The sequence below is a fragment of the Salvia hispanica genome, chromosome 3 (genome assembly GCF_023119035.1).
Source record: "Salvia hispanica cultivar TCC Black 2014 chromosome 3, UniMelb_Shisp_WGS_1.0, whole genome shotgun sequence".
Classification (NCBI taxonomy): domain Eukaryota; kingdom Viridiplantae; phylum Streptophyta; class Magnoliopsida; order Lamiales; family Lamiaceae; genus Salvia; species Salvia hispanica.
Genome location: NC_062967.1, coordinates 23,548,094 through 23,564,168, shown reverse-complemented (window position 1 = coordinate 23,564,168; position 16,075 = coordinate 23,548,094). Strand labels below are relative to the sequence as shown.

Sequence of the window (16,075 nt, the reverse complement as noted above, 5' to 3'; positions counted from 1 at the left end):
TCTGAATTTTCAAATATGTGTGAATGAGTTATTTAGACATTTTCCCTAAAATTACTGCAGAATGTTATTTGGATCGCCGAGTGGCGTATTTATCGCCGGATTATCGCCGAGCGATCGCCGGCCACTGTGGGCGACGCTCGGCGATAATCGGCGATTTTTAAAATTTTTTTTTTTTTTTTTTTTTTTTTTTGGCCGAACGGCTATTTTATCCCACCCCTATAAATATTTCATCCTCTTCCTCCATTCATCACCCACAAACTTCATTCACACAAATTTTCAATCTTTTTTCTCTCCATCTTTATTAAATGAGTTCTGATTCATCGTCTCGTGCTCAGTCCGACGAGGAAATATCACATTCTTCTTCCGAAGAAGAGGTACCTCCCGCTCCCACCGGATGGGATGTAGCGGGTTTCGCCAACAACCCAATCAACAACTATATCTCCCGCCGCATACAAAGCGAGATCGCTCGAATGCAGCAGCCACCCCCCCCAACGGCCAATCCGCCCGGCGGCGCCGATACATCCCTCGCAACCACACTGGTGTGCGCACGATCGGCTGTTCGCCGATTATTTCGCGGAGGAACCACGTTATCCGGCAGATGTATTTCGTCGCCGGTTCGAGAATGCGCCGCTCCCTCTTCCTGCGCATTGTTAATGCGTTGTCCGCGCGTTACCCCGAGTTCCGGCTCCAGCGAGACGCAGCAGGGAAGCCCGGACTATCGCCCCTACAGAAATGCACTTGTTGCCATCCGGCAGTTGGCATATGGAGGGTCCGCCGACATGTTCGATGAGTATCTGCAATGCGGCGAGACGACGGCAACGAGTGCCTGAAGAATTTCTGTCAGGGCGTGCGAGAGATATTTGGGGAGCACTACCTTCGCTCGCCGGACGCAGCTGATTGCCAGTTCCTACTTGGATTGGCACTGGAGGACCCACGGCTTTCCGGGGATGCTCGGCAGCATCGACTGTATGCACTGGCAGTGGAAGAACTGCCCAACCGCGTGGCGAGGCCAGTTTACTACCGGCTACAAAGGTACGCATCCCACCATCATTCTTGAAGCCGTTGCCGACCAACGGCTTTGGATTTGGCATGCTTATTTTGGTATAGCCGGGTCGAACAACGACCTAAATGTTCTCAATTCCTCGCCCCTTTTCAACGAGCGGATCAACGGATTAGGCCCCTCCATCGAATTCACGGCCAATGGCAATGTGCATAACATGGGGTACTACCTGGCTGACGGCATCTATCCGCAATGGCCCGTGTTTCTGAAGACGATCAGATGCCCACTCGGAGATAGAAGAAGGTATTTTGCCCGAGCGCAAGAGTCTGCGCGCAAGGATGTGGAGAGGGCATTTGGGGTGCTCCAATCGCGATTTGCACTGGTAAAGGGTCCGACGCGCTTTTTCTACCAGGGGGATATTGCCGATATCATGTATGCGTGCATCATCATGCATAACATGATCATCGAAGATGAACACGAAGGCGTCCTCGACGTCACCAACGACCCAAGTGTTGCATCATCGAGTCACGGTGTCTCAACCGAGTCCGCCCGCCAGGGTGTACCGCACAACGAACATGAACGGTTCCAGGCGTTCATGGACATACACCAGAAGGAGGCCCATCAAGCACTACAACACGATATCATCGAAGAATTGTGGGCAAATAGAAACCGCGCCCACCGCCCTTGAATTTTTTTTTCTTTGAATTTTTTTTTTGATTTTTTATTTCCATTCGTGTACTTTTTTTTTTTTTAATTTTCTTCGTTGTAATGTGTACCCGTGTTTAATACAACGAACTTTATTACTATTTATTTGATTTATCTTTATAAATTAAATAAGCTAGCTTTATTATATATAAAAATAAAACAATTAAATTAGTGATGATGTAAAAATGAAATGTTGAGTTAGGGAGAAATAAGGGAGAAATAAGGGAGAAACCATTGTAGGGGTTGGCTAAAAGTTGGCTAAAAAAAAAATAAAAAAGAAAGAAAGAAAGGCATTTTGCATTTCATTTGTTCGAAAATGTTAACATTCCGTAAGTCAATGAGATTATATCTGAATTTTCAAATATGTGTGAATGAGTTATTTAGACATTTTCCCTAAAATTACTGCAGAGCGAATTTGGATCGCAAATTTGTGTATACGTGAACACACTACAAATGCGACTAATAAAAGTTCACTATTAAAATCCCCTAAAATAAAAGTATGTACTGTAATAATTTTATTGTTTTTATTTACGCAAGAAGAGTAAATATAGCTAAGAGTATTTGTGTGATATATTATTGGTATAAGAAGATCTTTGTGCAATGTCATTTAGATTCTCGATCCATCCTTGTAGCACAAAGGGTTGTAAGTTCAAACCGCGGTCCCATGCATATTATTCTCATGCATAACATGCAAAATCCATGAAATAAGTGATAGTGATAGACAATTGTGAAAATGCAATCTAAGTGAAGCCCTTAGAGCATCCACAATGGATGCCCGATCGCGCGCCCGATCGGCCGAGATCGGGCTCGGGCGTGGTCGGGCATCCATTGCAGCCCTCGGTCATGCCCGAGCGCGACCGATAGTTCGGTCGTGCCCGATCCCGAGCCCGATCGATCGGGCGCCCATTGCTGAGGCGCGCCCGATCACGCTCGAGCCCGATCACGCGTTTTTGATTTTTTTTTTTTTTTTTTTTTTTTTTAATTCTATATATATACACCTTCATTTCACTCATTTTTCACACAACTCTCACACATCTCTCTCAACTCTCTCTCTCATAGCAATATCTCTTTCACTCACTTTTCCAAAATGTTTCCCGGGGAAGATATTGGTCGGTCTATGGAACGCGCAATGTTTGCTTTCGGGAACCAGATTCTCGCCGGTATTCGTGCAATACATGAGCAAGAGCAAGCCGAACAGCAGGCCCAAGAGCAGGTCCCGAGGCCCATCCGCCGACGGACATCCGTCCGTCGAGAGCATGTCTTAGCTCATCAACGTCTGTTCGAGGACTACTTCGCCGAACATCCCCGGTGGGGCGCGCCGGTTTTTCGCCGACGGCTTAGGATGCGGCGAGAGTTGTTTCTCCAGATTGTTCACGCGTTGGAGGCGCGCGACGAGTACTTCCAGTGGCGGGAAGATGCGGCCCATAGAAAGGGTCCATCCCCGCCGACGAAGTGCACCGTTGCGCTTTGTCGGTTGGCATACGGCACTACGGCGGACGTGTTCGGACGAGTATCTTCACGTCCGGGATACAACCGGCCGGGAGTGTCTGGTAAATTTTTGTGCGGGCGTTATTGACGCCTTCGGCGCCACATATTTGCGCAAGCCGAATGCCCAAGACTGCCAGGACCTGCTGCGGATGCACGATACGGTGCACGGCTTTCCTGGAATGTTAGGGAGTATTGATTGTATGCACTGGGAGTGGAAGAATTGTCCTGCAGCGTGGAGAGGCCAATTCACCAGTGGGTATAAGGGTACCCACCCGACGATGATCCTTGAAGCAATCGTTGACCACAGTCTTTGGATTTGGCATGCTCACTTTGGCGTGGCGGGGTCCAACAACGACATCAATGTGCTGAACTTGTCCAGTCTCTTCACCGAGCAATGCAATGGCAACGGTCCGGTTATCAGCTTCACTGTCAACGGACGACAACATCATATGGGGTACTACTTAGTCGACGGCATTTACCCGAGATGGCCAGTTTTCTGGAAGACGATCTCTTGTCCAACGGGTGCGAGGAGAGAGTTTTTTGCGACAAAGCAGGAGGCTGCACGGAAGGACGTGGAACGAGGATTCGGTGTGCTTCAAGCGCGTTGGGGAATAGTGAAAGACCCGACTCGTTTCTGGTACAGGCATCATATCGCCAATGTCATGTACGCGTGCATCATCTTGCACAACATGATTATTCACGACGAAGGTCGTGCAGCTAGCCAGTGGTCCGACGATGAAGCCGCTCCGAGCGCAGGTCATGCAGCCCCGCCGGTCGTTCGAGGTTTACCCTATGGACTCAACGAGAGATTACAAGCTCATGAGAGCATGCGCAACCAACATGCCCATCTTGATCTCATGAACGACATGATTGAAAAAGTTTGGACACGTAGTGGTCGTTGAAATTGTACCTCTTTTTTGTAACTTAAAAAAAAATTAAGTAATGTATGTTTTTTGCTAGTTCTTTAATTTAGAAGTCTAATTTTGCTATTTATAATTGGTAAACATAAAAAAAATTAAAACTAAAATTGAAATGAAAAGTGGATAAGAGATAGGGCATGCACTAGGGCTCCACCATTGCAGAAAGATAGGGCATGCTGACGTGGCAACCACTAGGGCTCTCACTGGGGCATGCACTAGGGCATCCATTGTGGATGCCCTTAGGGCTCGTATAAATGGGCAGAATTGGGTTGAAAACTTGACAATTATACAAGTTCGGTGTTCAGTACATAATTCTACGAAAACCCCCAAGCCCGCACGGTTGCTATCACCTAAATCATTTCTGGTGAATTAGTTGATATTAGTTTCTATGTTCACAGTTCACACAGTGGAGCAAGAAATGGTATTGAGTTTACTTCTTTGCCCCTGAAAAATTCTAATCCCCCAAGATTGGCGTTCCCCAAAATCACTCTCAACTGAACAAGCTGGAGCTCTTTCTCTCTCTAAGCTCTCGGCTGCAGCCCTCGTCGGGGAGGATGGTATCCAACCAGCAGCGGACGGAGGGTCATGAGAGATAGATGGAGAGTTACGGCAGTTTAGAAACCGCGACTTCAGTTGTCGCGCTAGTCGCCGAAGTGAGAAGTGAGAGAGAAGGAGACGAGAGTGTTGAAGACCATCTTCTTCGAACGTAGTATTCGGTATTGTAGTTTCTCTTACCCCTACACGATTATCATGCAGATACATACATTTTGGTGAGCCCCACTAGATATTAATCATTCAAGAATTATTTCATGCAAAATCAATTACTCAAACCGAATAACTCATAAATTGGAATTAATATATCATATTATTATTATATTAACGAGATCAAAACAATTTGTATATCTTAAACTACTTTAGTGGCAGCAAGAAACTCCAACAAGTGTACGGATAAAATAAAGTATGCAGCCCCTATCAATTTTAGAAACTCCAACCTTCATTGCTCATCCTTTTAGATAAACATGAGATATATTGACCCACGAAGCTCACTAAAAAATATTCAAGAATTTAAAACTCTATATATAGTTCATGTGTACTCACTTTCACAACATGAGGCAAAATGGATGGCTATTGCTCTTTTGTCAGCATAAGAATTTTATAGCATAAAGAAGAAGACGAAGAATTTTTTTATACATGGAGTTTGTGGAGGAAAAAAAAAGGTATGTTAAAACTAAGGAGAAACAATTATATTAAAATATTTATGGTTATGGGTTTTATTTGGGCCTAGACTATACCCGTCCTAGGTCTGGGATGGACTGAGCTATGTTTGTGCATGAGCTGGATTGGGTTTCTAATGGATTTGAGTTTGAAAAACGGTCTAATTAAAACTAACTTCAACTTATGAGCTCATACACGTCTGGATCATGCAGGACTGAATCGACTCGACCCAATTGACAATTCTATTTAAGGCTTTCTTTTTATTTCAAAGATAAGAAAACGATAATTGTTAATAATAATGTTTGATGTTTAAAGTGTGTATTGTTTAGTTAAATGCAAGTCGCAAAGCATGTGATTGAATACTAGTAGTAAAAAAATACTCTCTCCGTTCCTTCATAGTTGAGTCATTTTTCCATTTTGGGAAGTTCCCTCATAGTTGAGTCATTTCCATATATAGTAACATTTTCCTCTCTCTTACTTTACTCTCTCTTACTTTATTCTCTCTACTTTATTCACTTTTACTTTATTCTCTCTACATTTCTCTCTTTCTAACTTTTTTATCTATTTATTTAACACACTCAACATTCATTTCTTAAACTCCGTGCCGAAAAGTTCCGCTTCAACTATGAGGGAACAGAGGAAGTACTACATCATGCTTAACTTTAAAATGTTGGACAATGTTCTAATTTCGATCATCAAGAAGAATTACAAAATATCCATATTGGTATCATATATATTATCAAGTGAAGCAAAACATATTAACTTCTAAGTTCTTCTAAAATGGCATATTTACGGTAAATTTAGTTACAATGATGTCATTTTGTTGTGATAAAAAATTATGTCTCATTGTTTTTAATACTTTGAAAAAAGATGTGTTTGGTAGGGAACTGGCTAATTGTGTGAGTTTTAGGTACATACAATTCGACTAAAATAATAAAATTGGAGGGAAGGAAATATTTTTTAATAAAAATTGGTAACTATATTGACTATCCAAGAACATGGGTTCAGAAACTTATGGACCAATAGCAATGCCTATCATAGAATTTGGCCCGTGACGATATACTATGTAATTGTTTATAAATTGGTCCCCCTCTCTACTCTAGCGGCGTCATGGGCCATTTCATCCATCTTATATAAGTATGAATAATTTCAAGGCCTGGGATTTTCCTTAAAAGAAAAAATGAAATATAAAAATAAAGAATGGAATGATAATTTTCATCCAAAAAAGACCAATAATGGAGACGAATTTGTTATTTTGAATATTATCACTTGTTGCTGGTATTCTCAATATTATCTTGTCGAGGTTAATAGTAGTAACAAGATTGTGGCCATAGACATATGTTTGGTTAGAGGCCATCTAACATGTTAAATTGAATTTATACTTTTATAGGAGTATATATATTTTTTTAAAAAGGTAAAATACGGTATTTCTAAATTAGTTGTTACGTGAAAATTGCTCTTTTTAACTTAGGGATAGTTTTTTACTATTAAGCAAAATTATATATATTCCTGCGTCGTCTCGTATTATGTGGTATGGTTAGAAAATAGGACAACTAATTGATCTATCGCTGTTCCATTCATTGACAAAAAATAATACTCCTAGTTCTTCTATTTTTACATCTTGTTTCACAGGTAATTGTACAAAGTAAGTAAGACGATTATTCATGATATAAACATTAGAATTTTATGGAGAATTTGCTTCCACGGGAATGTAATTTTAGAGAGAAGCGGTTTCTCTCTGAGAAAAACAACGTGAGAATAATAAAATAATATAATTCTTCATTTTTAATTATATATTATATATTTAAAACATATTTATAACACGTGTGTACAAAAGGATCTCCTAAAATAAAGGAACTAACAAACTAAATCAAATACTATAATCCTAACAACTTATGGGAATAGATAATAAAAATAATACTAATTATATTCTAGAATCATGGAGAAAATTAGATGACGTGGTCGTTCATACTTTTCAAAATTGAATTTATTCGCTTCAAATATGAAACAACACCATTTACTAATGTGTCTGTCACCTCCAATTGCTGTAAATCTGGTCTTCAAAATGAACACAAATTAAATCTACCAATTTTGGTTAATGTAATACTCCTCCTATAAACTATGAAAAAATCTTTTTATTTAATTAAAGTCGTAGTAGTATTTTATTTAACATGCAAACACTTTGACTTCACCTACACACATCCACTTCACCAATCCTAAATTCCCAAATTTAAGATAAAAAAAATAAATAAAACTGCAATTTTCCAATCAAATCAGCCGGATATATGAACCAAATTATCCTAGATTCTAAATTAATTTTGAAAATATGACTGATAATTAGAGGGGAATGAGTAACCTCATTTGAGCAGACCTCAATTAAAAAAATTTCAACATATAATCAGCAAATCGGCTTTCCTCTTGTCTCCAAATGAGGAAATGAAAATATGAGGAAATAAAGGGAGATGCACAGATTTGGATCCAAGAGTGAAATAAAAATGGAGGATAAAATGGGGATAGGTGCAGTGGCAATGCTTTCACTTTCACTACATCATATTTTAATGTCCGTACTCCCTGAGCAACCATGGCCCCACCTCCACATGCTCCTGTCACCATCATTTTTTCCATTCCACGGCCACCCTCCGCCGTACGATCCAATCAACCGCTCACATTTTTCCCCATTTCTTTTTATCTCTTGAGAGAGAGAAGAGAGAGGGGGACAGCGACTGAGCCACATTGCATTGTATCAGCAGTACCGTATCTAGCATTTTAGATACACGAATTGTGTTACACGCTCCATCTCTCTCTCTCTCTCTCGATAGATATCATACCCCCTGCTACCAGGTCGACCTCGGTCGGCCGGGATATAAAACTCAACAAATCTGCAACAGTCTTTCGGTTTTTTACTCTCTCTCTCTCTCGCTCTCGAAGATTGTTGCTTGATAGCGATTGACCATCAAAAGTTACCCACTTTCTAGCTCTTACTTAGAATATGAAAAAAAGAGGGGAATTTCCCATTTTCATGTGTTCTTCATTGTTGAGTCTTGATGATTAGGGGGGATTTGGGGTTATGAGGTTTAGGGTTGGTTTTAGGGGTTTTGTGGTGAATTTGGTGTGTGGAGTGGAATGTGAGCGAGGAATTGAGATGGGGAGGAGTGGAATTGGGAGCGTGGGAGTGTTGGAGCTTAGCAAGATTGGATTTTTAGGGGCTGAGATATTGAGGGTTGGAAGTGAGGGTTTTGTTTGAGAGGGATGAGTAGGATTGTAGGTTTATTGTAGTAGTTAGTAGTGATTGTTGAAGTACTACCTTTTTATATGAGTGAAGTCATGGATAAAACTATGAAGCTTTCAACATCAGGGCTGGGTCAGCAACATGGTCATGAAGGTGCTTATTTGTTCTTCTTTTTCTCGTGCTTACTTTTCATTTCCCTTTTGTGTTTTTTTTAATCTTTTTAAAACAATGTTTTTCGGTTTTGTCTAGTCTTGAGCCGTCTATGCATGAAATTGTAGATTGTTTCTTTTCTTGGAAGGACTCTTATGTTTGCTGTCCAAGAGAAATTCATCTTGCTTTAAGCAGATTAGCCTGATTAATTTGTGATTGGTAGGGGAAGAGGAGAAGAAGTGCTTGAACTCGGAGCTATGGCATGCATGTGCTGGTCCGTTAGTGTCCCTGCCAACGGTAGGCAGCCGTGTGGTTTACTTCCCTCAGGGTCACAGCGAGCAGGTTTACCGGAACCTTCTTTCACCGAATGTTTGTTTTACATCAAGTACTCGTTCAGGTTAGATTTAATAGATATTTTCTGGAAATGCTGTGCAGGTTGCTGCAACAACTAATAAAGAAGTTGATGCCCATTTCCCCAATTACCCGAGCTTGCCCCCCCAGTTGATTTGCCAACTCCATAATGTTACAATGCATGTAGGTTTTCTTCAGTAGATTTGTGTGGTCCCATCTTGTTGGCAAAGCTTATTTATAAGCCTTAATTAGAAGTTGGTCTTTTTGTTATTTTGTTTAATTTCAGGCAGACATTGAAACAGACGAAGTATATGCCCAGATGACATTGCAGCCCTTGACTCCGGTATTTTCAAATTTCAAACTATAATAGAATGCTTGATTGCTTAACATTGGTGTCCTTTACTTGTTGACTCAGAATTTGTAAGCATAATATATATTGCTTGGATACAGCAAGAACAGAAAGATGGATACCTTCCTGTGGAGCTGGGAATGCCCAGCAGACAACCAACTAATTACTTTTGCAAGACTCTGACTGCAAGTGATACTAGTACACATGGAGGCTTCTCTGTTCCTCGTCGAGCTGCAGAAAAAGTTTTTCCACCTCTGGTACCATTATCTTAGTGTCTGATTGCTCTAATAGAAACTCCGGCATTAAACAGTTCATAATTTCATTGGTGCTTCAGGATTTCTCACAAACACCACCTGCACAAGAACTTATTGCCAGGGATCTACATGATGCGGAATGGAAGTTTAGGCATATTTTTCGGGGTAAATACTAGCCATTGACTTGTTAAACTGTCTTACTGTTGGAATTTGATGCTTGGAGATTTAGTGCGAAATGCAATTGCAACCCTATCTTAGCATTGCCTATGTAAATTCTAGAGATCTCTTTATGTAGCATTGCTTTGGCCAGGACTTAGAAATTGTGGTGTTTGCATTCATTCTCAGAGAAACATATCTTGAAACCCCAGCCAAATCATAACTGGAGTCCTACAAACTAACAATAAGCTTAATTCTCAACACAAGGTAATAAGTTTTCAGTCATCTCTCTGCTTAAAAACATGGTTTAAGCTTTAAAGTCAATAGTTTTAAAATTTTACTGGAAAACTAGAAAGAAGCATAACTAATGGTACTCCTTAATCACTACAAAAATGTTTCCATGTCAGGATTTACTAGGACACCATACACATGAGCTGGGGGAACTGGTCTTAAGTTGTTAAACATCTTCTCTTTTCAAGATTATGGTCAATGGTATGCCAGAGTCTTGGTTTCAACCTGATAAAGGGAGGTGACCCTTTCTCTGGCTTTTGATCAATTCGGCAGTCAATATTTTAGTGTAAAAATTTTGTACAGGGTACCACGTTTTGTTTCTGAAGTACAAATAACCCTTTCCAATAAAGGAAAATTTTAAGAATTTTGGTGTTATTACTGGTAGGATTAGTGTGGGGAAAGCTCCGCACTAATTATGCCGTAATTTCTTGGCTGATGAGTGATGTCATGTGGTTTTACATTTGTGTGCCATAACCCTATAAGTTTAACTTTATTCAGTAGACAATTTGATATTGAAGGAAATTCTAAACTTTATAATGTGGTTGCTGCTTCTCTCAGGTCAACCGAAGCGTCATTTGCTGACTACTGGCTGGAGTGTCTTTGTCAGCGCTAAACGTCTTGTTGCTGGAGACTCTGTTCTTTTTATATGGTACTTATACTGTTGATTTCCAATTCCAATTTTCAAAATTTGCACTAAAAAAAATTCAATGTTTGCTTCGCCGACCTGGCTTTAGGAATGATAAAAATCAGCTTCTTCTGGGTATCCGTCGTGCCACTAGACCCCAGACTGTGATGCCATCTTCTGTTCTATCAAGTGACAGTATGCACATCGGACTGCTTGCTGCTGCTGCCCATGCTGCTGCTACTAATAGCTGCTTCACTGTTTTCTATAACCCGAGGTAATAGTAGTTTTTCCTTAAATTTTTGTTTTAGCATATCTGACAAAAGCATTTCTCATCAGGGCTAGTCCGTCAGAGTTTGTAATTCCTTTCTCAAAGTATGTCCAAGCAGTATGTCACACACGTGTCTCTGTTGGAATGCGTTTCCGGATGCTGTTTGAAACTGAGGAATCCAGTGTCCGCAGGTATCTAGTACATGCGTGGTCAATATGACAACGCCTTTATCTTTATAACTCTTATAAAATATATTACTATTATCTAGGCAGTTGATTAGTATGTATTCTGCATGGATGTCAATGTCCAAACTCCAAAGTCATTTAGCATGTTAAGATGAGATATCTGGCTTGTTTCTTCACCTTATTTACTCGTATCATCATTCACTGCTGATAGATTTCTGGGCTCAAACAGTTGGTTGACTCACTTAAAATGGCACTTAGACCTAAATATGTCCAAAATACCCTACTTACCTAAGATTGGTTTTAATGAACTTCGTCTTATGAATTATTGGTCTTCTTACACGTCAATCACCACATATCCAGATACATGGGCACGATTACTGGCATTGGTGACTTGGATCCTGTTCGTTGGCCGAACTCTCACTGGCGGTCAGTAAAGGTAAACTGCATATATTGTATTACCTCCACTAACTTTTAATATTGGTGTTTATTTGAACATACTATCATATGTAAATATGTAATAGATATGTATAATGTGAAATCATTAATCAATAATGATCACCATTATAAATTACATAGTTAATTAGTTTTATCTAGTATATATGTTGATAAAGTGACTTTAGCTTTTCGCATCGGGCCTAGGATATGGTTAGACTAAATTAATCATTCTGTGCATGCATGTGCGAGAGGCTCATTGACTTAGATAATACCCAATAATCACTTGCTAGTTGTTACCCCCTTTCTCTAAATTTGTAGGTCGGTTGGGATGAATCAACGGCAGGTGACAGGCAGCCAAGGGTATCATTATGGGAAATTGAACCTTTGACAACATTTCCCATGTACCCCTCATTATTTCCTCTGAGACTGAAACGGCCATGGTACCCCGGGCAATCATCTTCCCAAGGTATATGACCACCAAAATATTGCTTTTCTTGTTTCCTTGGTTTATGGAATGATTAGTTTTTCTCGTTTGTTTTTCTTTATCTCCAGTGGTAGTCTCGTTTCAACAATTGTATATGTAATTTGATAGTTGCCTTTTGAGACCTAGTTTTCTAATCAACTACTCCCTTCATTCCACCATAGGCGAGACATTCTTTTGGGGACAAGACTTGAGAAAAATAGTGTTTAGTGGGTTAAGTGGAGAGAGAATAAAACAAAGAAGTGAAGAGAGAATAAAGTAAGAGAAGGTAAACATGTTTTTTTTTTTGCTAAAAAGGGAGATGACTCACTTATGGTGGGACGGCCAAAAAGGAATACGACTCACTTATGGTGGGATGGAGGGAGTAGATTATTAGTACTACTTCATATAGATTTTGTATCATTATTCGCAAGGTTAGTACCTTAATGACATTTTATAATTGTGCCGAGCACCCTTATGAAAATACTGAAAAGAACTTAGAATCCTAATTTTTAAAGAATTGAAACAAAGAAAGATAAATAATTTGCATGACTTGGATCCTTGCATTAGTCATTCTTGACCTCCATGTCTGCTTCATATTCCACCTGTCACCTTAGAATTTGAAATAGGAAGGGCGAGTCATTCCTAAATATGCTTAGTGAGGAACAATACAATTATCCACATGCATGTAAGCATGGTACTAAATACATGTTTATAAACAAATAATACTTGTGATGTCACCTTAGAATTTGAAATAGGAAGGGCGAGTCGTTCCTATATGCTTAGTGAGGAACAATACAATTATCCACATACATTTAAACATGGTATTAAAGATACATATAAATCAATAATACTTGTGAATTGGCAAAGCTGCAGAGACTTGCGCCCCCAAGGCAGAGGCTTGATTTGAAATAATAATAATATGAATAATGTGAAAGGACATCAAAATTTTCCCTCTCAGATCCTCAACCTTGATTTGAAATACCTCGATGGGACCTAGTTGCCTGTCACTTAATTAATTAATAAAGATATCTTAATATCCACTTGAAATATTTCCTACTTAGAAGGTCCTAGTGATTGGCTTCATAGTATCTGAATTATATATTTAAAAGCTTAGTCATGATAACTAAAAGAAATGCATATAACTTTAAACCCATAAGAAAAAGTCCGAATCAAGTTTCTAGGTCAGTACTTCTCTTTGCCAAATTCCTTTATCTCAGTCCTCGCTATCTTTATATTTTTTTCCTTATTTATTGTTGGCTCAACTTCAATCAATCAAAACCAAGACGAGGAATTAAAGAAAGGGATGGTAGAACTTATGAGATACCTACACACTATTGGAGCCACAATGTGTTTGCCTGCCACACCTTATTATAGACACTATTAGCATGAACATTTAAGGATGAATCTGCACTTGCTTTTGTTAAATTATTCTGCCGTTTCCATGTTGAATGTGTAATAAGTCTGAACACAGTTGCATGTTTTATGCTCCTCGTATAGTCTTTTACCAAGCATTCATTCACTGCTCTTCAGATGCTGGTAATGAAGCTATCAATGGCATGGCATGGTTAAGAGGTGAAGCTGGTCCGCAAGGATTCAACTCTTTGAATTTTCAGTCTGTTGGGATGATTCCGTTGATGCAGCAAAGGTTTGATCCAATTGGCTCAAGGAACGATCTGACTCAGCAGTATCAGGCAATGCTGGCTGGGGGAGGGCTGCAAAACTTTGGGAGCGGGGAGTTGCTGAAAAACCAATTAATGCAATTCCAGCAGCCTGTTCATTACCTTTCAAGTACAGGTGGCCATAGTCCCGTCACGCAGCTGCAGCACAGGCCCCAGTCATTGGGTTCTCCTCAGATGCTGACTGATAATCTGCAGAGACCACTTGAACAGCAAATTGACAATCAAGCTGAAAAACGCGAGCAAGAACATACTTATCAGGAAGCATACTTCGCCCAACACAATCAGCTCCAACAAAGGCCAATGTTCGATATTCCATCGTCTTCAATCTCAAAACCAGATTTTGCAACTTCAAACAATAAATTTTCATCAACGGGTCATTCTACCATGCAAAATCTACTCAGCTCGATTGGTCCCGAAGGCAGTGGTAATCTTCTAAATTTCTCAAGAATTGGTGAGCCGGTACTCAATGAGCAGTCACCGCAGCAATCCTGGATGTCAAGATTTACTCAGTCACCAGCAAATGGTTGTTCCAGTCCGAAAACTTGTGCACCGTTTTCTGGAAAAGATGCTTCTGTTGAGCTGGAAAGTGGTAGCTTGGATGTGCAAACTCAAGCCCTTTTTGGTGCTAATATCGACTCTTCTGCAATCCTATTGCCAACCACTGTGTCAGTCGCTGGTACTGTTCATGCTGATATGCAGTCAGGACCGTCGGGGTATCAGAATCCTCTATATGGATGCGTTCAGGATTCTTCTGATGTGTTGCAAAATACAGGAGAACTCGACCAACCTACAGACACCCGTGCTTTTGTAAAGGTGCTTGTGAGAAATTTGTCTTCCGTAACTGCAAGCCTTAATAGTAGTTTGATGACTTTATTTATTGTATAGGTCTACAAAACGGGATCTGTGGGTAGGTCACTGGACATCACCCAGTTCAACAGCTATCATGAGCTGAGAAGGGAACTGGGTCAGATGTTTGGGGTTGAAGGGTTGCTTGAAGACCCTCCAAGATCAGGCTGGCAGCTTGTATTCGTTGACAGGGAGAATGACATACTTCTCCTTGGAGACGATCCGTGGGAGTGAGTTTTTCACGAAACGTTTCCCTTATGGGTTTTCATTATCATTTTCCGACATTTTTATTATCTGCAGTTGTAAGGATACGATATGCTATGAGTTCCCTTCAGTCTGATAATTCCTCTTGATGTGCTGTGTTGAGAATCTAGAATCATCCATTCATTTCACTCACATATGCATAAGATCATGATATTGTCTCTAATAGAAATAAGATGATAAAGTTTGAGTGTGTTCAAGAATCAGAGTCTCGGCTGTTGGCTCAAAACATCAGATTATCTTGGTTTATGAAAAATTGCGTGCTACTGAATTGACCGTTATAAATGTGGACAGGGCTTTTGTTAATAACGTGTGGTATATCAAGATCCTCTCTCCCGAAGATGTGATGAAGCTGGGAAAGCAAGAGGCAGAGTCGTTGAGCATGAGCACAGGTACAGAGGACAGGATGAACAATGCGGAGAACACCCAAAACTGTCTCTGGACTCCCGTCTCTAGGATCGCTTGAGATGCCTGCTCTGTGCCAATCAGCTCCAACACAAGTACCTCAAATCTCCTTGTTTTTGGACACCACTATAATGTTTTTCATGAATTTGTTTGTTCAGTCGTGCAGCTGGGAGTAGATTCCGTGCAAGTGTTCCTGAGTGTAGCAAGAAGCTCGTAGAATTAGTGTTGTACTTTGGTTTCCCATTTGGCATTGCTGAAACTGTCTTTTACTAGTAATTATTGAAGCAAAAATCTCTTGACTGATTGATACTCCATGAGATTGAGGATATTACTATGATATAATCTAGGACTACTTTCGACATGGATTGTGTAATGTTGGAACTCGTCGTCATTGTTATCGTGTGGGTTCCGTTGTCACTGCCCTACTTGTCTTTCATCTGCGCTTACACCATAACCTAGTTTTCACTCATTTATCATTATCTTGATTGTTCCACTTGATGGAGATCCATGTTTTCAGAATTTAGATTGGATTATTATATGATATTTTAACTGAAGGTTAGAAATTGACATATAAAATTGCACTATTTGTATTCTATAAATAGGACTTTACTTTGATCAACAATTTTGAATTACTCCTTACTATATATGCACAGGTATTTTCACATAAATGTAAAATATTGAAAATTACTGTATAGTAGTAGTAGTATAATAATTGGGCTAGTAAATGGGTAACACGACAGCACACTATTATAATTGAAGTATGTGAAACAGAATAGGTTGGACTCATTTTGTTGATAAAG

At 39.9% G+C, this 16,075-nt stretch overlaps 3 protein-coding genes across 3 annotated transcripts; all 3 read left to right on the top strand.

The window, feature by feature from the left end:
- The first annotated feature begins 1,217 nt into the window (after positions 1 to 1,217).
- On the top strand, positions 1,218 to 2,147 carry LOC125209635. Its single transcript, XM_048109224.1, has 2 exons — positions 1,218 to 1,654; positions 2,114 to 2,147. Exons 1-2 carry the CDS (start codon positions 1,218 to 1,220, stop codon positions 2,145 to 2,147), a joined length of 471 nt encoding a protein of 156 aa, XP_047965181.1.
- Positions 2,148 to 3,120: 973 nt separating this feature from the next.
- On the top strand, positions 3,121 to 4,095 carry LOC125209634. The gene has a single exon (XM_048109223.1). It carries the CDS (start codon positions 3,121 to 3,123, stop codon positions 4,093 to 4,095), a length of 975 nt encoding a protein of 324 aa, XP_047965180.1.
- Positions 4,096 to 8,069: 3,974 nt separating this feature from the next.
- Positions 8,070 to 15,692, top strand: LOC125213198 (auxin response factor 8-like). Its single transcript, XM_048113596.1, is given in 15 exon segments — positions 8,070 to 8,710; positions 8,931 to 9,049; positions 9,143 to 9,241; positions 9,345 to 9,401; positions 9,509 to 9,664; positions 9,742 to 9,826; positions 10,667 to 10,757; positions 10,843 to 11,007; positions 11,070 to 11,192; positions 11,547 to 11,622; positions 11,940 to 12,087; positions 13,615 to 14,576; positions 14,649 to 14,839; positions 15,165 to 15,297; positions 15,299 to 15,692. Coding segments are annotated over 15 exon segments (2,628 nt in total). The 5' UTR covers positions 8,070 to 8,640; the 3' UTR covers positions 15,452 to 15,692.
- The last annotated feature ends 383 nt before the right edge of the window (positions 15,693 to 16,075 follow it).